Source organism: Coenobita brevimanus, chromosome 26, assembly GCF_032717465.1.
Source record: "Coenobita brevimanus isolate Jiangsu-jjx chromosome 26, ASM3271746v2, whole genome shotgun sequence".
NCBI classification, from domain to species: domain Eukaryota; kingdom Metazoa; phylum Arthropoda; class Malacostraca; order Decapoda; family Coenobitidae; genus Coenobita; species Coenobita brevimanus.
Window position 1 is genome coordinate 1096206 of NC_136979.1, and position 26030 is coordinate 1122235.

The following is a 26030-nucleotide window of genomic DNA, read 5'->3' on the forward strand; positions in this document are numbered from 1 at the left end:
TTCCCACATCTCGTCTTTCCATCTCACTCCCTCCTTTTCCTCCCTCATATATCACCCGTCTCTCACCCGTCCATCCCCTGCTTCTTCTCGTTCCCCCGTCCTTCCACATCTATCTCCCGTCTCTCAGCCATCTGTCTCTCCATCCAGCGACGCGCCTTCTGTCTGGAAGTGGGACCGCCTCTCTGGAGTTCACTCAGCCGAGGTACTGCGCCCTGCTCCCAGAGGATGCACCCCTCGCCTCACCAGTTATCACCGTCGCAGCCACGAACACACCAGGTTAGTATTACAGCTAGAAATTCATGTACAGTATGTTTAAGGTAACAAGAATAATGAGATCCACAGTGTGAAGGAGATAACCCATTCACAATGATGTTCCTTTACTGTACTGATAGATGATTGTTTCCCGCGTAGCTTATTAGTAAACAGTAACCCCATACCTGGCTTTGAGTCCTCGATTCCAATTAAAAAAAAGAAATAAAGTAACAATAAAGGAATTACTAAGACATACTGTATAATTATGGTACAATGGATGTCCCCAAATCTGCCGCCTACAGTAAGTATAAACATGCATCTAGTACAGAGGAAGGAACTAGACATTAGGATAAAGAAGCCGAGGTATAACTAAGATAGAATGACTGCATCAGTAATAAAGATAATAAAAAAAATATATATACGAAAATACAATGTTCAAAAAGAGTATGAAATATTTGGAGGAACTAAACCCATGCACTCGGCGAGAATATTATATTTGAATTTATCATCAAAGGTATAACTCTCTTCCTCCTCCACACCCATATCAACATCACCCCTGCCCTACATCAAGCCCTCTTATACACACGGTAAACCTTTGTTTCTCCCCGTGGTGGTGGTTGTGACAGCAGGAGAGGTGGCTACGGCGGCGGCGGTGGCGGGGGCGGTGCAGTATAATATCACGGACGGAAATAGTGACAGTTTGTTCACCATCCATCACCATTCGGGCACCATCACACTCGCAGCCTCACTAGACTATGAGCGCCAGCAAATGGTAAGTGTGATTGATAAAGGTGCTGTGTTATGTACAATATGAATAACACTTGTAAAGGCTAAAGTGTTATTGGTCTCTCTCTCTCTCTCTCTCTCTCTCTCTCTCTCACACACACACACACACACACACACACACACACACACACACACACACACACACACACACACACACACACGACTGCAGCCTCACAACAAGACCTCTCCTTTTTATTACAGCATGAGCTCGTGGTATCAGTGGAGGTTGGTGGCGTCAGTGCCCATGCCGTGGTGCAGGTGCGGGTTCGGGACGTCAACGATAACGCACCCTACTTTCCAGACCCGCACCCCAAGGTCACAGTCATAGAGGAGGACGACAGGGACCTTCCAGCCACCATAGCCAAGGTCAGCACGAAGGAAGCAAAGTACATTCAAGGAAACAACTCTCTGCCTGGTTCCTTTTGAAGAAATTTGACAGCTGACGATATGCAATGAACACCTTATCTCTTTTAGTATGTGTTTCATATGGTTCGATTTTTCCGCTACGTATTCGTCAGACTTTCGAAAAATACTTGTGTCTCTGTGCGGTTGAGATTATTATTATCGAATACTTCATCGCGATAATTAACGAGGAAGAGAACAATGACCTTCAAAAAAAAGTGATGCCGTCTTCGGAGTCCACCAAACTCCTCAGATTTTTGCATAAGAGTTTCATCATTATTCGGCCAAAAAGCGGATTGCTCTTACTGTCCGCCATAGTGCATAAATCACTGTCCTTTTCTTCAGCACCATGTCTCATATAATAAACCTAGTAAACAATAATGAAGTGAAAATTGTCGGTGGTGAATGGGAAGGAATGATTTTGGTAAGTGTTGTCAAAGATTCGTTACATTGGCTTCCCTGAAATTTTTGCCGATTTTGTTGTAATGTTTGGCTTTTTGTACGTTAATGGAAATGCAAACTGAAAAATACTAAGAACAGGCTAACAGATGCTATTATTCTTCGGGATCAAGATTACAAATAATACGTATCTTAATACACAAAATACATATAAGTGGCTGCCTCACCTACCATCAAATTTGTTAGTATCTTTATAGGTCGTACTAAACTAAAAACGTGGCAAAGTTATGTAGGTTTAACTAAGTAGCAACACAGTTATGTAGAGAGAAGTTATGCAGCGTACCCCGCTCCCAAAACCAAGCAACTACAAGATGCAACTACTTTTTAGCTATCAAGGTCCACGACACATATCGATAGAGCAATAATACACAATGTGATATAAATGTAAATACTTGAAGAATATGGGCAAGAAATCGGAAGTAAGAGTTCAAAGAAGGGCCAAGGACTTCATCAGGATAGGTGAATGGTGTGGTGCTGGTGAAAGATGTGGAACTGACAGGTCACAGGTGTGGTGGTGTGACGGGTGTGGAGCTGAGAAGTGTGGGGAGTGACAGTTCTGGTGATGGTGTTGACAGGGGTGGTGGTGTAACAAGCATGGTAACTGATGTGGTGGTGATATTAACAGCTGTGGTGGTGGTAATGTTAACTGGTATAGTGGTGGTGACGGGAATAGTGACGGTGGTGGTGATGACAGGTGGTACTGGTGGTGTTGACAGGTAATGGTGGTGGACGCCGACGCCAGTGACCGTGATGGCTTGGTGTACCGGGTGGGTGGTGAGGGGGTAGACGACCAGCCCCACGGTGACGCCTACTTCACCATCAACGCCAGGACCGGGGACCTCATCCAACTCAGAGTAAGTCTTATGGCTGGTATACTGTATTACTCGTATATAATCTCCCCCATAATCCTGTGTGTGTGTGTGTGTGTGTGTGTGTGTGTGTGTGTGTGTGTGTGAGTGTTTAATTAGTTGAGGTCAGACACAACGACAAGTGTTTAGTGTACATAACAAATGTCGTTACATATCGCAATTTTGTAGAAGAAATAAATGCTTGAAGTCTTGACCAATGCCAGCCGGATTAACTGTGTATACTGTCTTACCTCTGCATGACTCTGTGTGCAAGTAACTTAAATGGATAACAAATCAAAATTTAGTAACGTCGAAATGAAAATTAAATTGCACAAGACATTAATCTGACGTGAAATTTAACGTTTTTTTTTTCTTCTAAATTTGTAGATTTGATTCAGGAAGTCTGTTGCTGAGAAGTTAACAGATAAAGGCCCGATTTTTTTTTTTTTAATGGAGGAGAAATTAAGATTGAAACAATATATATAAACGAATGGGAGACTTTTATACAGGAAGTTATCTGTTGTTTGGATGAAACTGTAAGTGAATCTACAAAGTGTTAACCCTTCACTATGCAACTACCAGCCTGAATAAAGTATTTGAGACTTTCCATACTACTGGGAGAAGTTAATGAATGTAATTCTTGTTAGCAGTAGTAGTAGTAGGCTAGTCGTAGTAGTAGTAGTAGTAGTAGCTGTTGTTGTTGTTGTTGTTGTTGCCCCAGGTTCATCTGAAACGTGAACCCGGTGGACTGCAGAACCAAGTACCGGTATCTTTCTTCTGCAGCCCACCAGCCTCCTTTGGGGGATAGGGAGAGGAAGTAGAGACTCTTATAGAACCAGACAGCTCCACCGGCTGGTCAGATCAGTACCACCGCGTTATGGCGGCCCTCACTATTACTTGCTCTTGGTGGCGTAATCTTGATGATATTGACTTAATATTACATTCCTCCCATTTCCATCTCTCCAGGCTGTGGATCGGGATCCGCCACATGGAAGAGCGGAGTGGAAGGTGAGGGTGGAGGTGAGGGACGGCCAGAGGTGGGGTAGAGTGGAGGGCCAGGACCCCCACCTCCACCCTGCCTCAGTCTGGCCACAACCACACTCACCACACCAACATAACCGCCAGGCGTCTTGGGGACACAAGGATCCTGACGACATTACCAAGGAGGACGAGGATGCAGGAGAGGGCCGAAGAATTCCGTCTCGTTTATTTCCTTCGTTTTCTAAATCCTCCATAACCAGAGTCTCCAGTCTGTCACCTTCTAGTCCTGTTGATAAAAATTCCCCAGAACCTTCCCCTCCATTTTCTTCTTCACATTCAAGCCTCGAGAAGAGAAATGTAAGAATAAAAAATAGAAAGAGCAGGAAGGGACAAAGTGACAGAGTGAAGACTGTTGTGATGAGACAGGGTGAGGCATATCCTCTTCAAACTGTTCTAAAACCTCCTACCCTCTCCCCTGCTCGATCTAGTCAAAGTGTTTCCCTTGGTACGGACAGGAAAATAAAAAGGATATATCGAGCGGAAAGGAATAGCGAGCGGACTAGCAAGGAATTTAGTGATGATGGTGAAATAACTGATTCTGTAAGTATAGTGACGGCCAGTGATAGAAAGCATTATGATCTGAACTGCAAAGATTCTTTTGCAGAGAGTGGCATAGACAAAAGAAAAGGAAATGTGAGCGATTCTTCAACTGCGCGATACAAGAAAAATATCACATATAGTCAAAAACACCCAACACCAGAAACCGACTATCTTGTTACAGAGAATATCAGAAGATCTGCAAATCTTCAAAATCCCTCCCAGACCTCCTATCTTTTAGATGAACCAGCCACAAAAGTCATTGCTAAGACACTATCAGGAGGTGGCAGGAGAAAAAGGGAGAGCTCTTTACATCCTCTCAGACATCGACCTCCTCCTGTGGGTAGAATCAGGCCTTCCTGGCACGAGCAGGAAATACTGTATGCCGTGCCTGGGGACCCACAGACTCTCCTCCATGGTGGGCAGCCATCACAAAATTTGTTCGTGGGTTGGGACCAGAATCTGAACACTAACGATCCTGTAAGTGTGGAATGGCAAGAAATGGACTCTCACGATGTTCAGTACAGGGACAGTCACATCTTGAGAAGCCAGCAACCGCAGGAAGAACATGAAGTAAACTATAAAATGCAGCGACAGTTTCTACGACGGCAAAATCACGAGACGGAGGTATCAGATCAAGACCCAGAAGCGCTGCACCGTGTTTATGGGAGGCTACTTCAAAGCAAGGTAAGGGAGATCAAACCCAGTCGACTGTATATCATCTATCTATATATATACAGAGAGAGAGAGAGAGAGAGAGAGAGAGAGAGAGTGTGTGGATAATTAGATACATACATACATACATACAGATACAGATAAAACGAAGATCGTTAAATGTTATTTTGTTTTATTACAGACTGACAAAATTTCACTCAGTGATCACGAATATGTTATGGCAAATGTGCCGATTTTGCAATAGTAAAATTATTCTCGTTGAAATAACCAGCGGTGCATTAGGAGAGGGAGGGAGTGGGGTGGGAGAAACGAGAGATATCCCGTGGATTTCAGTACCTCCCACTGGTGTTGGCCGATTGAATACTGATCTGGGTGAGCTCTGCGCCGAGGCCCTGAGGATGCAGGGGGCCCCCTCCAAGAAAATTTGACAGCTCAGTTACGTGCGGGCTTTGAAGAGATTGCTGGGTCCTTCTGTGCTCAGCAGCGTTTTCAAGCCTGAGTAAATATTTTCCCCACAGCAACATTGGTCTTTGCAGAGTTATCAGGGAATTCGAATATATAATATAGTGAAAAGTGGAGGACACATCTCACAAATACCAGTCTGTGTGTGTGTGTGTGTGTGTGTGTGTGTGTGTGTGTGTGTGTGTGTGTGTGTGTGTGTGTGTGTGTGTGTGTGTGTGTGTGTGTGTGTGTGTGACAAATTCCAGGCCATTGGAATGCTCGGGACACAGTGGCGGAGTAAACAACAGTTTTAGTAGTTCTTTTTGGTTTACAACGTTAGTGTCTAATTTCCAACAATGTTTCAATCATATCATAAACATAAAAGTATTCTTCATCCGGTTTCCATGACCATTTTAGTTAAATACCGTTTTTTTTTTTTTTCATTTATTATTACTATTCCACCTGGTAGAGTAGATTTGTGTCGAGAAACTTTGTCTTCCTCTCCTTACTTTCTCTTGTTTATGTTAGATATTGTTCCTTTAAAGCTGCTGAGAGTGGACGAGGGGTACACTGCATTAATCTTTCTTATTTCTAATCCTGAAAAATACTTTGCCGATGCTGGACTCGATCCCATGCCATATAGACCCTTGAAACTTTCGTGTGGGAGAAGAACAGTGAGTTGGCCCTTGCTTGCAGCCATGAGATATTCCAGACGACAATAAAATAAAGCATGGTGTGCTAGTTGTTATGGAGACCTGGGAGACATGAGAAGCAGACGAGTCACATTTATCAGACTTATTTTAACCTAGTCTAACAGTATTTTTTCCCTTCACAGCTTTCAGATCACAACTTGCTCTTCACAAATCTCTTCCCTACTCCTCTCGCCATCATCTGCCAAATATCTAATCTTTTTGGCATAATATAATTCTTTCATCTCGCAGTTTCATACATCTCTCAACTGATAATTGACGCTTCACCTTCCATAATTTTCAGCCATATACGCCGACACACACGAACTGGTATGAAGAAGAGGGGGATACCAAGAATGATGCAGACACCACCGTTCATCCCGACGCACCCTCATCTCACAAGCCCAATATCTTCCCTCACCTGGACGACGAGCACAACAAACGGGGTAAAAATACAGATCAACAAGAGACTACGAAAACTACCTACATTCAAAGACGCCAAACTAGATCCAGACTCCCTCGATCGAGACCACAGCCATCCCACAATCCCACCCACAATCCCACAACCACCCACAGTGCTACAAACAACTACTCCTGGAATTCCACTGAGGAGACTAGACTGTGTGAGGATAAGAGTGCGTTTGATCCCGGTGATGGAGATGAGAGGCGGGTTCACGTGGTGGAGACGGTGGTGACGGTGGTGGTGAAGGACATCAACGACAACTCACCCGTCTTCCCCAACGCCACCATGATCGGCCACGTCCAGGAAAACGGCCCGCCAGGTTAGAGACTCAGTGGTGCTAGCCCTTAAATCCGACACAGTATTTTCCATTTATATTCTTGCTATTTCCAGACGATTTTATTCAGCTTGGATCTTTTCGAAAACAAGGGGTGGTCTACCTGTACAGTTATCATCTTCAGATACAAAAACTCTCCCTCATGCTGAAAGAAAGCGTCTTAAGCGACCTATTAAAAAAAAAAAAAATCACCGGGCTGAAGGGATTAAGATGAAGATAGGGAAGCTGTTGTCAAGTCCCAGATTTTAGTCAGCTCACTGCCATGATATGTTTTATTTTTATCTCTTACTCTCTCCAAACTATAATATTTTTACTCTAACCTGACCCAGATAGTCATCCTTTTGCAGTTTATGTCACGTAGCTCTGCGATAGAAAAAGACAGTTCTAGGGTCCTATCTCCTTTCCCAGCACCTCTTCGTGACTAGCACGAAATTCTAGCGTTAATCTATTGTTCTAACTCTGCATTCAGGATGGAGAGACAGCACCTTTAGGCAAGGTTAAACTAAAAGCTGTGTAGTATATTAAACTTAGGAGAGTGCCAACAGGAGGGGTAAGATATTGCTTTCATTAACCTCTTCATTAATATACTCTGTTCACTTTGTCTCGGCCTAAAACTGCCATCCTTCCTTCTTGAATACTAAGTTATAACAGTAGATTAACATCAGAATATGATGCTAGTCCCGAAAAAGTGATAAAGAAAGAGTATAGAGCCACAGTATTGTCCTTTTTTAAGTGAAATAAGCTACAAAAAGATTAAAATTTGGTCCAAGTTAAAGTGAATGAAGTATAGGCGGTTCTCCTAAAATGAATACAATCGTCTGGCGGTAGCAAGAGCGTAATTTATTTTTAATTCGATTCTTATCTTACTGGTTCTAAAAATAGGCTATGTTTACCTATTATTTTCACTTGTTTATATCAACGTGCGTCTTCCATGGGCAGGTAAGTCACAAAGTCGTTTATTTATTTATTTTTCAGCTATTCATTATATTTGTAATTAATCTGATGCACTTCAAATAGTCTAGAGAAATAATAACACATTATGACATGACCGAGAAAGCTTACTATGGTTCTCATAATTTTCGTGCGAAATTTTTAAAACGAACTTTGCACATTTTAAAAGTGTTTACGAAGTCAAACAAGTAGAAATTATGAAAAAAAAAAAAAAAGTTCAGCACGAAAAAAAAAAAAATCTTCTGACGTCTACGAGCAACACTACCCTTTATTGTTTTATTATTATTATTATTATTATTATTATTATTATTATTATTATTATTATTATTATTATTATTATTATTATTATTATTATTATTATTATTATTATTATTATTATTATCATCATCATCATCATCATCATCATCACCTTTGTTTCAGCATCATCTTTGTTTCCTCTGTTATCAAGCTCCACGTATCCTACCCTGCAGTTCCCCTCTCTCTTCATCTTCTCGCCTATCCCATCCTTTTTCATACCCATTTATTATTCGCCCTCCTCCAGCCAAGGGACAGGCGCCCGGATGGAGCGATTAAAGTTTCATATCATATTTTTGAGACACAGTAACGAGGTGTTATGAGGAGGTGCGTGAGTGAAGCTGCTGCCTCACTGGGTACACTCCAGTACAAAGGTTTATTAACTTCTTGGAAAATACAGAGGGGAAAATACAGAGGGCTTTAGGATACAAGGACGCTCTTTGTAACACCTCACGTCAAGTATTATTACATGAGAAAAATTACTACACTTCGCTCACTTTTAACTACAGAACCTTCACCTCAACTTGGCCCAGACTGTTGTCCTTTCGCAGCTCCTTTCATGTAGCTCAGTGGCACAAAAAAGACAGTTCTTCTGCTTTACATAATTTCCATAGCATTTCTTATGACTGGTACTATATGGTCTTGTGTTACTTCCTTGTTACAACTCGGTATTCAAGATGGAGAGATGACAATTTTAGGCCGTTACATTAAAAAGAGTATAAACGAAAAATTTCCATCATTCCATTTTGATTTCTGACTTGTAACAATAGATTAACACTAGAATAAGAAGCTAGTCACGAAGAAGTATTGTGGAAAAATGTGGAGCCTTAATACTGTCTCATTCTGCTACTGACCTACAGAAAATAAGCTGGCATAGACCAAAAAATTCCTCCTAGTTAAACTGAACAGAAATCAGACTTCGTATTATGTGTGGGACTAAACCCTCCAACACGAAATTATTCTTATTATACCACTTTTATACTAACTTTGCTGAAAATTGACTTCTCCGCATATTTTTTGGTGAGTTGTAACAATAATTAGCACTAGAACACTGCGTTAGTTACGATGTAGTGTTTGGGAAAGGATGTGGAGCCTTAGCATCGTTATTATCTGCCACAGTGCTGCGTGAAATAAGCAGCAAAAGGACGAAAATTTGGGCTAAGTTAACTTGAAAAAAATATAACACTAAGCTACTTTATTCAGCTCTTACGAGACTCCCTGAGGGTCATAAAAAAATCCCCATTAATCCCTGCACACCTATGACATTCTTCATTTACTGTTACTAGATGATTTTATTCAGCTAAGGGGAGACGTCTGGCAGTGAGAAGGTTGATGAAAAGCTGTATCTTATCCATCCTGCTTAAAAAAAAATATATATCCCCAAAGATAAATCAATTCGTCTGGTGATAGCAACAGTGAAATGTAATTACACGTAATCTGTGTGAGGAAGTTAATCCCTTCATTAGGGCAACTACTCTTTCGCTTTATCAGCAGCTAGACGTTTTTAATCAGCTTAAAGGAGATCATCCTGTAATTAAAATATAAAGGAAACCCTGTGGAGTAAGCATGATTAAACATCTAATACACACTCACAAATTTAAATCATAAATAAATGATTTTCTTGCTGCGCGCGCGCGCGCGCGCACGCACACACACACACACACACACACACACACACACACACACACACACACACACACACACACACACACACACACACACACACACACACACACACACACTTCCCTGTACGTGAAATTGAAAGTGAGGCTGGTTAAAATCGACACTAACAAGTGTTTACTCTTGGCGCTCTGAAGTTTACTCAGAGAATAGTGTCCCTTGTAGCTCACGTACTACATTTTAGACTTTCTCATTGCAACTGGGGTCCTGCTTTTACATTGCCTTGGTGTGTAATGATTATTTGTGTTGAAAACTATCAGTGACCGGGTAGTGCTTTTCATATTTTCTATGGGAATATTTTCACTTTTATGGTATGTAAGAATATAAACTTTAATTCCGACTTGTGCTATTATAAAGATATAATTCCGATTTCTTTGAGCTAAGCAAGATGTCATGAACCAAAGAGCTTAAAACTGGTGATTTTTCATCTGTTAAATGTTTCGTCTTTTTATTTTTTTAATCAGACTGTTAATTCTGTTTCATTGCTTAATTATCAAGATGTATTTGACTTCCATGAATACTGAGCAATATTTCAATCTATATGCTGTTTCGTTTATCGACTTTCTAACTTATTTCATGTTGATTCGTTCGTTTGTCTTCTATATGTGTTCTTTCTTCATCCACTTCTCCTTGGCTGTCTGTAGATTTCTGTTCGCTTCTTTATTTCTCATTTATTTTTAATCTTTCTCGATGTTCATCAGATAAATCAGTATTGATCTGACTCTCTTCCTCTTTCCCATTTGTCCCCACTTCATCGCCTGTTTTCCATTTGCTATTCTTTTTAACATTTTCTATTTTTGCTACAATTTCTCTTTAATGCTGCTATGTTGGATCGTCTGTCGCCCCTTTCCTTACATTCTGGCTCTTCTCCCATGTCATTTCGTGTCATTTCTCTTTCCTGTTCCCCTCATTTCCTCTCCCTTTTACCTCCGATTATAGTCATTTTTAACAGTATTGCTTCGGTTTCTCGCTCATACTTTTCACATTTTCCTCCATATCTATATCTACCTTATATTCTTCCGTTTTTTTCTTCCAGAGATTTACATACATTTTCATCTATTCTCTCATCTCAAAACCCTTTTTTTCATTTACTTTTTTCCACTAGTTTCTAAATCCCCGTCTTCCTATCCTTGCCCATTTTCAGATTTTCTAGACTCAGATTCATTTCAAAAATTTCCTCTACTCTGATATCCTTTACGATGTTATCCATTCCCTTCCCGAGTTCCCTTTTTTTCAACTTCCTTTCCATTTTCTCTCCCAAATCCACTTCCTCTTCCTCATCCTCCATCTTCCTCTCCAGCGACGAATCTTCCAAAATTTCTTTCTCCTGCCAATTCTTTTGCCTCATTTCGTGATACCTGCATCAGCATTCGTCACTGACTTTTATATTTTCCTTGGCCACATATTATTATTCCCATGGATCTTTTTCTTTTATATTTCTGTTCTGCAATTATTATTACTTTGTTATTATTATTGTTATTACTACTGCTATTACTACTATTGCTACTACTACTACTACCACCACCACTACTACTACTGCTACTACTACTACTACTACTACTCACATCTCAGTCATCATCATTCAGCTCACTTTCCTCTGTCTTTTATCTTTCTTCACTCACATTCATCTTTTTCCCTTTACATACTGTAGTTCTTACCCTCTCTCTCTCTCTCTCTCTCTCTCTCTCTCTCTCTCTCGTTGAATCTGCATTTAGCTTTCCCTTCCTAACAACTCTCTTCTGCAAAGCATCCACCATCCAACTCCTCCAGTCCCCTCCTCTTTCTCTTCCCTCTCTCCCTCTCCCTTCGTAATCTCTTCTCTTTCCTCCCCTCCCCCCTCCCCCCTTCTCAGTGCGGTGAGGGAAAAAAATGAGGTTGGACGAAAATCACACCATCTAATTTAGAAGGATTATCTTGAGTCGGGAAGAGATGGGACGAGACGCTGAGAAATGGTGGAAGGTAAACTCTCTCTCTCTCTCTCTCTCTCTCTCTCTCTCTCCCTCCCTCCCCCCCCTCTCTCTCTCTCTCTCTCTAACATCTTTAACATTTCAATTCTTCTTCTAGCCCAATTATTTTATTTAGATCAGGGGATTCGTGCCACAGTGAAGGAGTTACTTGAATGTTACATCTAACTTCTCCTCTAAGTCTTCTTGCTGAGTAATGTATAAAGACAGCAAAATAATAATAATGATGACAATAATAATAATAATAATAATAATAATAATAATAATAATAATAAAGGGATGGCGATCAAAGCAAAGTGATTAATCATTTGGGGCCAATTAATCCTGCTTCCATCTTACCTTGGCGGAGATTTTTGTCGTCTTGCAACTTAATCCCAGCAGCTCAGTGGTAAAATAATATAATACTGCAGTTCTGTATTTTTTCAAAGCGTTTCTTCGTGACTAGCATCATTTTCCTGCCTCGCTGCACTTCAACATTCCACACGATTAGGTGGAAAGTTTAGAGGAAGTTAAAGTTGATAAGAAATCGTTAATAGCGTATAATTTCATATAAGTGAATATATAATTAAAGGTATACACGCCTTCTCGGTGTATTTGTATTTCGTGAAGTATTCAAATTCAAAAAATAAAGAGAACGGGTGCTGATACACGAGAATTCCAACCAGTGTATTTTTTGCCAATCTGTAACCCTATTGATTATTATGAATCTATTATTTTCTTAATTATGCTTCAGATTTCGAGTGTGTGGCCTCTCAAATATCATCACACTGGAATGCCTTGCCTATATTTATCTTTAACCCTGACATTGAGGCAACTATATATTTTGGGTGATTCCAAATGATTTTATTCCGTTTTGAAGCGACCCCTTGCGGCGAAAGGTCAAAGAAGATTGCTCATGACTTTTCCAATGCAGACAATCTTTCGCTAGCTAAGTATAATTACCCGATGATAACAGTAATAAAATTTAAGTGTGTCACTGTAAAGAGAGCTAAATTACGCTCTTCCTACGCATGTGCAAACTCTTTGACCAAACATTTCCACTTCCATTCCTCATTTCTCCGCAACGTTTTATCATCCGCAAATAGGAGTCCGGAGTTTCCAATCATAGCCTTCATACCTCAAAGCCTCCTCCCTCTCTCCGGCACATTGGCTGCCATGAAAAGGAAAGAATAATGTCATGATTGCTTGAGACGGCAAGTATTGATTTTTTTTTTTTTTTTTATACTTGAAAGACGGAAGACAAAATACCTTACTATATGCTGTTTTTGCTCCGTGAAGAAAATATATAACTACAAATTGTATTAACACAACCGCTGGAATAGTTATCTGATCGAAATGAGGTATATAACCGAATGTATCGCCAGTTTGATTACTAAACACAAAACATCTTCTGCCGGTTGCTTCTCCCCTTTATTCTAATTCGCGTAAATCTGATTGCTCTCTGCCAATATCTGCACTTATTTAGGGGATAAAATAATTGTAGTCTGACAAAGAACGAAACTTTACTATTTTGGTAGAGTTGAAGTTGGTCCGAACTGTTACTCTGTCATGCTGTCCTTCCTCCAACTCACACCCCCCTCCCTCGTATATCTCTCCACTCCATCCATCTATCGCATCCTTGGGTAAATCCCCTGAACTAGGACCAATGGACCATATAGCTCTGCAGGGCAAGGAGAGATCCTTGGAGAGACCACTACATCTCTCACCAGAAATACGCTACCCTGGTGCGGGCCATCTCATCCTTGGTCTTCCCCTTCTCCTCTCCCCCTCCACATTAAAGTAACCAAACTCTATGCCGTCTTCCCACAGGCCTTTCCATAGTGGTGGTGTCAGCCTGGGATGCGGACGACGACAGAGACGGCACCAACGCCCGCCTCACCTACTCCATAGAGAAGAACGTCATCGATGAGAGCTCCGGCGAGGCCATCTTCAGCATGGAGGCGGGGACGGGACTGGTGCGGACGGCGTTGTGCTGCCTCGACCGTGAGACCACACCGGAGTACACTATCCAGGTGGTGGCCAGTGACGGTGGTGGACTCAAAGGTAAGGTGCATCTCAGAAATTCTTAGTAAAGTGACTTGTATCATCAGCGTTTCTAGATACTGAAGGAATGCTTAAGCAACATTATAATACAACCTGACCCCTTATAAAGATGTTTCAAGCCCTTTAACTAGACGCACAGCCATGGGCTAAAGTTCGCGAGTGTTAAGTTTTAAAACAATGATGGAAAGAAACTTAAAATAGTTATAAAATTCCTGTTGCTGTCTTTGGTAGGCACAGGGACAGTGCTAGTGCGTGTGAGTGACCAGAACGACAGCTCCCCACGCCTGGCCCGTCGACACTGGGAGGTGGAGGTGGACGAGACTCCCACTGGCGCCCCACCCGACAGCACCACGCTGCTCGAGCTGGCCGTCGCTGACAAGGATACCACCAACACCTTCGTCTTCAGGGTCAGTAAACAATGGTCGTATGCTTAAATCAGTGGGTTTTACTGCTTCAGAGAGACACCCGTCGTAGGGATGTGATTCAAACCTCCATTTAACTCTTTACTACAAGAAGCCTACAATATTTCTAACCTTCAATGTGTCCAGCTCTTACCATGTGTCCTACAGTAGCTTCCAGTCTCTCACAATCACCTCTAATATATCCTGCTTTTTTTATATCCCCTGACAGACGGTGAAGGGCAGTGGGTGGGGTTGGGAGATGTTTGGGGTGAGGGGGGAGGGGGCAGCGGGCCACCTATACTCCATCCGCCCACTGGACTACGAGGACGAGACCCACAGACGAGGCTTCAAGTTCATGGTCGAGGTCACGGACAAGGTTGGTTCTCAGACGACCAATTATCTGTCGTGACTAAAATCTTTTCACTTTAACTTGATCTGAAATAGCTGCAAAGAAGCACATAAAAAAAAAAAAAGAATATAGAGCAGAGGTGCAAAGTTTCAATTTCCTAGGGAGAAAAATGTGCTGAGTGCCATTGAAACCTTTGTTAAATAATTTATTTTACAGTAGTATTGAATAACTGATTGTCAAGAGTGATGATTCATTGGCTTTCAGTTTCTTGGGTATTTTTCGGTATCTTGCTTCATTGACGAGTTTTCCATAAGTGATCAGCCAATGTGTATAACCCCGCGCCATAGGGTGATGACGGCTGGGGTGATGAGAGCCACGTGGACTCAGCGTGGGTGACTGTGCAGGTGCGGGACCTGAACGACAACCCTCCCTTGTTCTCCCAGCAACACGCCCACGTTACGGTCAGCGAGGACGCCACCCCAGGCACACTCATCGCCTCTCTGCCGGCACACGACCCAGATAATGTAAGTCGGTGGTATGGTTTTAGATATCTAAGGCATGAACAGTCTGTGTGTACCTTCCCCTACCAGGACTCATCATATTAAATTTTATCAGGCATCCAACAGACGATTTTATCCAGTTTGCCAAGAGAAAATAATAAAAAGATTGATTAAGAACCAGGCAATTCAGGAATAATTCTGGCAGAAAGCAATGACAGCCTATGGAAACAAAAGTAATCCTAAATACCAAACTAATGGCTGGGCGTGCCGCTGGTGCTGACAGTATTTCCCTCAGGGTGGACGAGGCGGCGTGTTGTACCGGGCGGAGGGAGGATGGGGAGCCCTCACAGTGGACAGTGCGGGTGGGGTGCGGCTGCGGACAAGGTTGGACCGCGAAACTGAAGGTGGAGGGAAGGGGGAAGCGCGGGTGGTGGCAGTGGACCGGGGGACGCCTCCCCTCTCAGCCACCGCCACACTGACCATCACCGTAACGGATGTGAATGACTGCCCGCCCACCCTCCTGCCGCCCACACTTCTACACGTCACTGAGGGAGCCCCGCCCACTAGCCTGGCTGTCCTGAAGCTCACCGACCCCGATGTATGGGCTCTAGGTCATGGTCCGCCCTTCACCCTTGCATTACACCCAGATAACCCACCGCATATACTGGACCTCGTCTCCCTCAAGTTCGACCCACGTAAGTATAATTTGAATGAGTGGTGAGGAAAAAAATCCTAGAGCACGAACACACACACACACACACACACACACACACACACAAAGATAATCTACTGGGCATTACATATCTAGAGCCGTGATTATAAGGGACCCCAGCCAGTTTTAAGATACACAAGTCTCCTCAGAAGTAATTTTCAGTCATTTTGCTTGGCTGTACATTTTCACTTAAATTTTCACTCTAGACTGCATTTGATAGATGTGAGGATAAAAGTACAAACATGCAATCTTATCAAATCCTTAAGCTCAAGAGTTTGTATTGGCTTTCAGGTTTAGACAGTGGACGGGGCGGTGGTGAATTGTGGACGACGGGACCGGTGGACCGCGAGACGCACCGCCAGCTGGACGTCAGGGTGAAGGCTGCTGACGTGGGGGGCATCGAGGCAACTCACACCCTCACCATCATCATTGACGACATCAACGACAACCCGATGAAGCCGGCCACAAAGATGGTTTATCTGTGGAAAACGCAGGTGAGACTATACTATAAACCTGTCTTCAGTTCACAATCCCGTCAGGTGCTGGGTGAGGGACGCCTTCTAGCGGTGGCATTGATATGAGCTGCCTGGTTATATAAATGTTCCTCAATCCCATCCCTTTCCCCAAAAATGAGATGGTGGGCAACTTCAGTTTGCGGTCCACCGGGATCATGTTTTAGGTAAGCTTGGGGCTACAGCTACTACCACCATTATATTGCCGTCAATATTTCAAATGGTAAAAACTATACTTCCATTAGTTTTGAAGTGGGTCTAAGTCGGATCGAAAATGTCGCATTTTCTTAGCAAACAACTCTTTCATATGAGAGAATAAGCCCTTCAATTCATATCATAATTATACTGCTTGTGTTGCTTGTTACCTTCATTTCTGTATGTGGCAATCAAAGCTGTAATTTTATTTTTACAAGGTAGCTGTGGCATTAATTTAAATTTCTCTTAAACATTCTTCCCCATACGTATTGCTGGCCAGGGTGGGGGGTCAGAGGCACCGCTGGGTCGGGTATTCGTGCAGGACCCTGATGACTGGGACCTGGGGGACAAGACCTTCACCTGGGCCACACCACCACACCCGCTTTTCTCACTACACCCCCTTCAAGGAACTATTTTCGCAGCCACGCAGCTCAGACAGGGCAGGTAAGGCAAGGGTTCAACCAGGTGTGTGGGACAGGGAAGGCAGGTGTATGAGGCAGCTTGGCGAGAGTAAGGCAGATGAGGGATGGGTTCCAGCAGGTTTATGTGGTGAGTGACGCAGGTGTATGAGTCAGTTTAGCAAGAGTAAGGCAGGTGAAGCAGGGGTTCCAGCAGGTATAGGGGACAGGTAAGGCAGAGATATGAGGCAGTTTGGCAAGAATAAGCGGCTAGTTACTAGAATTATAATGTTAGTCATGCAGTAGTGCTACGGAAACGATGTACGAGTATAGCTATAGTACTGTCCCTATCTTACACTAAATTAAATGAAAGTAGCTACAAAGGACGCAAATCTGGGCCAGGTTAAAGTGAACTGACTCTAACACCACATTCACTATACTAAACATTGCCACCTCCCCATCCTGAATTATAAGTTGATACAGTAAAAAGGATAATGATACTGAACAGGGAAAGAATGTGTAGGAGGTAGGTGTGTGAGGAATGTAAATTAGGCAGGTGTTTTAGACAGGTGTTCAAGACAGGTAAAACATCTGATAGTAAACTGCTGATAATGCATTTCATTATGTTTAGCTCTTGTATATCATACTTTAGCTTTTATTTTATGACATAATCTATTATCTACTGTATAATTTATTTCACTCGTGTCGAAGTAGTACTGTGCTCTTTATAATCTAACTCAGCCTAAAACCGCCATCTCTCCACCTTCAGAGCTGGAGTTGTAACAAGAATGTTACAAGAATATGATACTAATCAGGATAAAGTGCTCTGGAGAGGATGTAGAGATGTGGTATTGTCTTATTCTGCCACTGAATTATGTGAAGTAAGCTGGAAAAGGAAAAAAAAAACAGGGCTAAGTTAGAATAAAAACATTATAGTCAAGAATCAAACCACCGGCTAACATCTGGCTTTGTTTATGCTATGCTATATTTACACATCTTTCTTCTTATTCCTTCCAAGTTTCCCTGTTTTCCCACCACAGATACGAGCTGCAGTTCCTGGTGAGCGACCGTGTGTGGAAGCAGCGCAACGTGGAGGCCAACGTGACGGTGGTAGTGAAGCTGCTGCCACATGACGCCCTCACCCACGCCCTCGCCCTCGCCCTTACGCCCACCACAGCAGCCCACCTCACCAGGGGATGGTCGCCCACAGTGAGGCATTGTAGGATTTATGTTGTAAACTCTGACTCATATACTGTACTGTCTATAAAGGATTGCATGATAGTGTGCAAAACAGGTCATAATCATCATCCACCTCGTTTCCCCACCTGCATTTGGGGCTAGGTTGGGTACATAAAGCCAGGAAAAGGAGAGAACACGATAGTGCGAGAACTAACCTACAACAGGGCCCATGCAATGGACCACATACACAATTATTCAAGGAATGGTAATGCTATTAAAGGCTTGACACTATTTCACAGTGTCCATATTAGCATAATTCCCACAGCAAGATATGAAGTGAGACTGTTCCAGAAGTTTGAAGAAAATCTCGATGTTCAATACCACAGTGAACCCTAGGATACAGTTTTCCCCTTTCTTTGCCTACTTTTACCCCCTAATTTGCTTTGGAATGACATTATGGGCAACATTTGTCCTCATCCACTCCTCAGCAGACTTGGCCTATCCCTTCGAATATCTTTGCTGAGTGGATGAGTTCACCTCATTGCTGTTTATTACCTCTTTTGCACATCATTTATAATTACTGTCTGAATATCAGTCAAAATTTAGCTGAACTCTGTAGAACTGCGCCTGTAACAGAACCTCGAGGTGGGTCCCAGAACACCTGTCGGAGACAACATAACTTCAGCGAATGGTAAATGCGCTTTCCCATAGCATAGATGTTATTTTCTGGCAGACAGGTGGCGGCGTATTGGGAACACTGCTGTCGGGTGTGCTGGAGGCGGTGGGACAGAAAGACAGCTTGGTGGAGATGGTGAGTGTATCTAGTTCCTGCAATCCCCGTCCTCCTCGCCACGTCTCATCGACAACACACAGCATCCCCGCGCCAACAACGTATAGCCATTTCAATTCCACACCTCAGAGCCACCCCACGCCCACCCTCACTTCACCCACCGCGCCATCTGCCTGTGTGTGGGTGAGCGTTAAAAACAAGGAGGGTAATTTCATGAGCCCTGTCAAACTTCAGGGCCTCCTTGCTTTACACACCAGTCAGGTAGGTCACGTGTATGGTTAAAAGCCCTGTTGCCAACTTACAGATATGAAAAACATACACAGCTAAAGAGATATGCGTCCATCACTCGTGAATTTTTAAGTGTTCAGAGAACAGTGCCCGAAAAAAAAAAAAATCCTTTGCGAAATGGTTCATACTGTTTATTATTTAAAATTCTCCTCTATGTGATTTAAACACTTTGCCTTGACTGCAGCTGGAAACAGCAACAGGGCTGAAAATGAGGCTGGAGCATCCTTATTTCACCTCCACATTTCTACACCACCAGCATGATCAAGGGCCTTCCTCAGCCACTTCTCTTGCTTCCACTACTCTGCCACTACAGGTTGGTAGTTAATGTACTTGTGATAACGAGACTTACATGAACTTACTAGAAAATGTGGTTTGAGTAAATAAGTACTAACAAGAGGTTTGCTAAAAATTGTAGTACTTCGCAACCTGTGGAATACCACTATATAGAGTAATGATGCTAGAATTAAATTATATATTTGAAATTAACAAATAAAAATAACTTCTAGTATGTCAGAAACAACTATAATTTACACACAGAGCAGACTATAGTACAATTTTCAAATGCCTAATGTCTCCTTTGTTTTCGGGCAGGTGTAATTTTGACGAACTTTGTGTGAAATATGCCAGAAATTTTAAAATAATGTAATATAATATTCTCTTCACTACTTCAAGTACCTGTTGGGTTTCCTGACTGTGCTCTCCCATTTTGAGGTTGTGGATGCAAACACCACTTCCCTGGTGACCCCACAGCTCACCCACACTCACACCTGCCATCACTCCACCCACCGTCCCTCGCACACCTGCACCACTAACACCTGTCTCAATGGTGGCCGCTGTGTCAAGTCTTCCCAAGGCAACAGGTAGATGACTTTTTTTCATTATTATTTTTTTATTTAACAAGTCTGTGTGTTCTTCAATCTATCATCGCCCATCCTTCAAGTAGGAATGAAACTTGAGTGTGCAAATTTCTGAATAATCCAGATTATCCTATCATTTACCGTAGCTCCTTGTATCCACTTTTAGCTTCGCCATCTGTGTTATAGATGAAGGGAGACAAGGCAGTGGTTTCCATTGGTGTAGGAAGCAAAAATAACCACATAAAATCAGGATAGACTAAACACACAGATACGTATAATTATGACATTGCATGTACTGTACTACAACATATCAGAGGCTGTTGAGTAATAGTTTATTTAAACTAACCAGCTTTTTATTTTTATTAAAACTGTTTTGACACATTATGGTGTTACTTTTTATTTAACAATACTTTCCTTGGAGAAGTATCCACTCGAGAGGAAATGATTTGACCCCCAAAATGGTGAGCCTCAGAACAGTGAAAGCCACAGTTCTCAGACACAACCTTAGCATCCCTCCGAGCTTCCTTGTGAAAGAATGACTTTATAGGGATGCTGAAGGCTAGCAAAATGCATATCACAACCTAAAATAGCACAAATTTAACAATGCAGTCAAAAAGGGCTGGATAATTAAAACTATTTTTAATCATGTGCTGGATATATTATTTGAGAACTGGACACACAAGGCCATTAGCACATGAGCCCATCGAGTCAGGGGTGGATGACTTTTACATATGTAGACGGAACCTAAATTAATTTACAGTAATATAATAAGTAATTAACTTGAGCTGGCTGATGGATAAGTATATACTAATAACTGATGACTGTTTTCCTGGACTGGTGTGCACGAGGAGATGTGTATGTCCTGGCGGGTCGTGGGGTCCGCTGTGCAAGGTGCTGTCTCGGAGCTTCAGTGGGACGGGGTGGGCGTGGGTATCACCAGTCCCTCCCTGCCTTCCCACCACCTTGTCTCTCAGTGTCCTTACGCGTCGCCCTCACGCCCTTATTCTCTACTCCGGCCCACTCTCCTCCACGCCCACACTGTCCACCCCTACACCCATGTTGGCACTCCAGTTGGTCGAAGGGTGCCCGGAACTGCTGGTGGAGAGTGAGGGCGGGTCTATAAAGCTGCGAGTCAACGTTACTCTCCATGACGCTCGCTGGCACTCACTGCATGTCACACTCGATGCTCAGGTCAGTCTTATATGGAGTACTGGGTGTCTGGGAATGAAAAGACGACCAAAAGAACGCAACTGGATGTAAACAAGAGAGATACATGTTCGAATACGTAGGAAAGTTTTGTATTTCAAAGATGTTCCTCATGATTCCTACTCTTCCCACCAAATGGGAGCAATATCCACCGGATTTGAGGTGTTCTCTTCGTCAGTCAGTCTTGATGATGATGATGTTGAAGGGTGGACGGATGAATAGTGCACTTAAATATTAATGCAGAAAGGATGTATAGTAAAGAAGTAAGAGGCATGATTAAAAAAAAAAAAAAAAAAAAAGTTCGACAGTGTGTGAGATGCAACCATCTAACCAAAGGTGGTGACGCTGATGGTGGACCTGTGTGAGCGAGGGTGGGAGGACAGTGCAGGGGACGACAACCACTGCCTGGCCAGAGACCAGTGGCGAGGTGGTGGGGGCAGGAGAACGTGGCTGGGGGCGGGGCCACTGCAGGTTGGCGGGGTGGCCCACTCACCACTGCGAGCTGAGGATCATGGGTGGCAGGAGGCGCCCACCGCTCACAATCTCCACGGATGTCTTGCCCGTCTCACCATCAACTCTCAGGTGAGCCACAGTCTTCTGAACCCGTCACCGGTCGAGGTCCTGAAGTGGACCTTATATGGACTGATACGGATACAAGTGCCTCCAGATTTTTTTACTTGGCTTTAGAGAGATTCTTTGAACTGGAAGGGTCGTATACGGCCTTGATCAACACTTTCACCACGGAGGAGCATCCTGGGTTGAACAAAATGGTCTGATTTCTCCCGGATCCCCCAAGTTTGTCTAGGGCTGGAGGGAGGGGTGGCAAAACGACGATTGATTTGCGTCAGAAATCAAAGTTGATATAGTTACAAGGAAAACAACAGGGCTCGGAAAAACAAGCAAAATATTGTACAGATGCAACTGGGACAACTTGTAAATTCTTCCTGAAAAATTGGGGTGATGGTAATCATTACTTCAAGGACGCATTCAATATAAACGTCACAGAGTAAGGGAATGTAGAGAAAAATTAGTTTATGTTCAATAATACAGGTACCGACAAAATAATAGCATCAGTAGGCCTAGTTACTGCTTTGTAGTTGAGAAATGTATAATGGAGGCAAAACAGTGTGATGCGGCTTGACCCAATAACTGTGGCGCAGTTTACTCCTAGGTGGTGGACCTGGGTGAGCCAGCTTTCTCCCAGGACAGTAGCAGCGGGTGCGGGCGGCAGGAGAGAGCGTGTGGGGGGCTGGCAGGTATGTGTGGGGTGCGGGGCCAGTGTGTGGGCGGACTGAGACACCCACACTGTAAGTGTGACCCTGGTTGGACCGGTCCTAGGTGTGCCACACCCACAGTACCCATAACCCTGGGTGTGTCCTCCTACATGAAGCTGGCGCTGTCCTTTACACCATCACCATGGGAGGTGACGATGCAGGTACGGGTGAGGACACGAGGACCACGGGATGGCCTCTTGCTGCACCTGACTGCCCAACACCGCGCTGCTGCCTTCTACATACACGTGAGTCATTCTTTGAAATATGCCCACCATTTATGTTGTTGCTCTTTCAATATAAGATCCTGTGATACCAACAGATACTTTTATGTGAAACAATGCAAAGTTTCTTAAAAGTAACAAACACATGGGATCTCTGTGCAGCTGCGTGCCGGTCTAGCTTGTGCAACAATGTCTGGGCCAGGATACGGGACAAATACTGTTTGTGTGGAGGAGCAGACGGTGGGTGATGGCGAATGGCACACAGTGCGGGCGGCGAGACGCGGTCACAGCCTAATGGTGGAGGTAGATCACGGTGACGATTGGCACCGTAATGAATCCATGGCGCTGAAGTCGGGGCAGCCACCACCCATACACCTGGACAAACATGACGGAGCCAGTGTGGGCGGCATCCCAGAATTTGTAGGCGTCAGACTGGTTGCTGTTCACCAAGATCTCCAGAACAGTGAGTGATGAGAGGGGTGATCTGTTGAAACTGCTGTATAATCGACTTGAATACATAATGTGATACGGTATTACTAATTATAGCAGGGCAATTCACTGTTTTTTCTCCTTGTCTAATACGTGTCACAGCTTGCCTTGATGACTTACGAGTGTCTGGCTATGCCTTGCCATTGTCTCCTGCTGCGAACGGGACAAGCTGGGGACAGGTGACTGCCATGGAGCAGCTGAGTAGCGGCTGTCACCCCATCACTGCTCACCCCTGCCATAACTTCACCTGCACTCCACCCCTGACCTGCCACCCTCAGTGGGATATGCCTATATGCAGGTAAAAATTGCGAGCTTCACAAAACAGTCCATAGTATCTTGTTTTTGTGTATTTGATAGTCGTTCCTTGAGGTCTAGGAATCCTTCTGTCTGCATCAGGTTGTGCCACACACGTCTAACTACAAATACCTTACCAGCACCGTTAATAGAGAAACATACGACAGCCACCTGGTGTATGCATGTATTATAGAGGCTAGCTGTTTGATTAGTATCTGCCGTGTGTTGTTATGGCATGTCACTGGGTCTCGTCGAAGATCAGTTAAGGCTGTAAAACAACAAGGTCCTCAAATTGTTGCTTGCCCCAGCCGACCTCTCGTGTTTCTAGACATCAGTTCACTCTTTCCCCACTTGATCACCACCGTTCTTAGGTCCAGGTTATTTGACCGTTGGGTGAAAAAATATGATGGATGTAAGTACGTGATAGTTACGTTGTTAGTTAATAGTCACATTTATGCAAGTACTTTCGGCACTAAGCTTAATTCTTATTGATGTCACTAGTGTTCACTGACTGTTGTAACCATGGGACAGCTGTGGGGTGGGTCGACAACTGCTGAGGCGAAGGTGTGTGGATATAGACGAATGTGTGGGAGGTCCCTGTTTGCACGGCGCCACGTGCCTCAACCAGCACCCTGGCTATCAATGTGTGTGCGGACCCGACCACCTGGGCGATCACTGCCAGTGGCGCAAAATGACCCCGGACACACAGCCCCTGATCAACACTGCCATCATTATCGCATTCACCATCTCTGTCTTCGTTCTGGGTGCGTCTTTCCTTATACTATATTGCATGCACTGCTACCTTCTGATCTGAGTTCTGTTTCACTCTTTAGCAGAAGAGTTCACGACCCAGTGAGCTATGTAGCTAATTGCTGCGATACAGGAAGACGTCGCGATCTCAGTAATCTATTATTAAAAACACTATTAATATGACGAAGAAGATGTTTCGTTCATAACAACATCGATTCCTCTCCTGAACCAGTTCTGGTGTGTGTGGTGTTCTCTCTCCGTCTGCACCGCGTGCGAGTAACCCAGCCAGGCCTGGATCAGAGGGAGGCTGGGGATAAATGCAACACCACGGGTGTGAAAGGAGCCAGAAGTGGCCGTATGAAGACTGGGAGCAGGAAGGACAGTGCAGGTCCAGACGATATCACAAGTGACTCTCTTTTGCAGCTTCTTAAACTTAAGAGGATAGTAAATCGATCACACAGACAAGTTAGGAAAGGTGAGTATATCATCTCTTTACCTCCTAGGCGTTACCTCTGTTTCATATTCTCATCTGGAGTTAGTCCGAAAAATCACCTACTGAAAGTTTGAGCAGATTCAGAAGTCTGTTTGCTGCCTTGGAATGTATTTCACTTACTAAATAAACCCTGTTTGGCTCAACTTACTGTCAGTATATCATGTATTAAATATTACCGAATAGATTACAAATACATTAACTTTTATTATACTGGCTCTTCTATAATGACAGTGGTTTGGGGGATACTATATTGCTCAGGTTCGGTGGATTGTGAGCGTGAGTGTTGCGGAAGCGAGATTAACAATGAAGAGCGCGGCGGGGGTGTGAGTGCGGTAGTGGTGGAGGTCCAGCCCTCACAGAAAGACCCACAAATAGGCCCCAGAGTGATCACGCCCGGGGAGGAACTGAGGGCTTACGCGTACGAGGGTGACGGGTCCTCAGCTGGTTCCTTCACCTCGACCATCTCAGGTAGGGGCCCAGGTGAGTGTGAAAAAATCTCCTCAAAAACACAGTTAACCCCCTCAGTATCATGTCTTTAGTTGTTAGGGTTCTGCTGCTTTCACGAGATATTGTTCAGCTATTGAGAAACTGGATGGGTTACAGAAGCCTTCATTAATCCCTTCAGTAAGAGAAGCCATTTCTAGGCTGAATAAAATCGTCTAAAGATAACAGAAATGAAATACAAAAAAGACGTCCTCCAGATAAAGGAGTTACATTACAAAAACGAAAGTGCAAAAAATATCGCACATTAAAGAATGCTACATTTTATCATTTGTTCTAACCCAGTACAGTCCAAGCTCTGTACCTATTTTCTCTTTTACATTCCTCTCACCATCCTCTGGTCTTAACTCTGCCAACACGGTGACGTCCTTATCACTTTAGTCTTGCTGTCAACAGACAATTTACTTTATCTTTGGAGAGTCTTTTAGAAATTGAGGGGTTACCGCCTTCGTTAACTCCTGCACCACTATACTGTAGGTCCGTTCCAAGTTGAGTAAAATCGTCTGGTAGCAGCAAAGATTAAGATGTTCTAGGGCAGAAGGGGTTAACTCTCCACCTGTTCTTGCCGAAGGTCTCCGGAAAGAGGTGGAGAGAGAGGAGGCTGAGGTCACCCTGGTCCCTGGCTTCCTAGAGGTGATCGATTTACTGAAGAGCTTACCAGAAGGTCACAGGTCTTCCTTCAAGTCTACGTCAAGTACCACACGGCCGCCTGATAAGGATCCTCAGCTCTATACTATCTCCATGTCTGGGGAATCACAGTAA

The 26030-nt window shown here is 43.6% G+C and overlaps 1 protein-coding gene across 1 annotated transcript; it reads left to right on the plus strand.

Moving 5' to 3' along the window:
• The first annotated feature begins 525 nt into the window (after positions 1 to 525).
• Positions 526 to 26030, plus strand: LOC145394122 (putative neural-cadherin 2). Its single transcript, XM_080268102.1, has 28 exons — positions 526 to 553; positions 879 to 1024; positions 1240 to 1404; positions 2616 to 2753; positions 3714 to 3951; positions 4393 to 5012; positions 6435 to 6912; positions 13626 to 13859; positions 14091 to 14266; positions 14490 to 14636; positions 14957 to 15133; positions 15405 to 15804; positions 16113 to 16315; positions 16809 to 16972; positions 17967 to 18135; positions 18839 to 18926; positions 19011 to 19156; positions 19368 to 19496; positions 19895 to 20043; positions 20892 to 21231; positions 21583 to 21828; positions 22418 to 22765; positions 22904 to 23204; positions 23333 to 23528; positions 24056 to 24288; positions 24507 to 24749; positions 25026 to 25247; positions 25840 to 26030. The coding sequence occupies exons 1-28, from the start codon at positions 526 to 528 to the stop codon at positions 26028 to 26030; spliced, it is 6315 nt and encodes a 2104-aa protein (XP_080124228.1).

Excerpts from the sequence above, each read along its gene's own strand:
- LOC145394122 (XM_080268102.1), top strand. The coding sequence starts at position 526 with ATGGATGTCCCCAAATCTGCCGCCTACA. Across the intron at positions 14,637-14,956 it reads TGGTCGAGGTCACGGACAAG|GGTGATGACGGCTGGGGTGA; the intron begins GTTGGTTCTCAG and ends CCCGCGCCATAG. Across the intron at positions 22,766-22,903 it reads CTGCTGCCTTCTACATACAC|CTGCGTGCCGGTCTAGCTTG; the intron begins GTGAGTCATTCT and ends ATCTCTGTGCAG.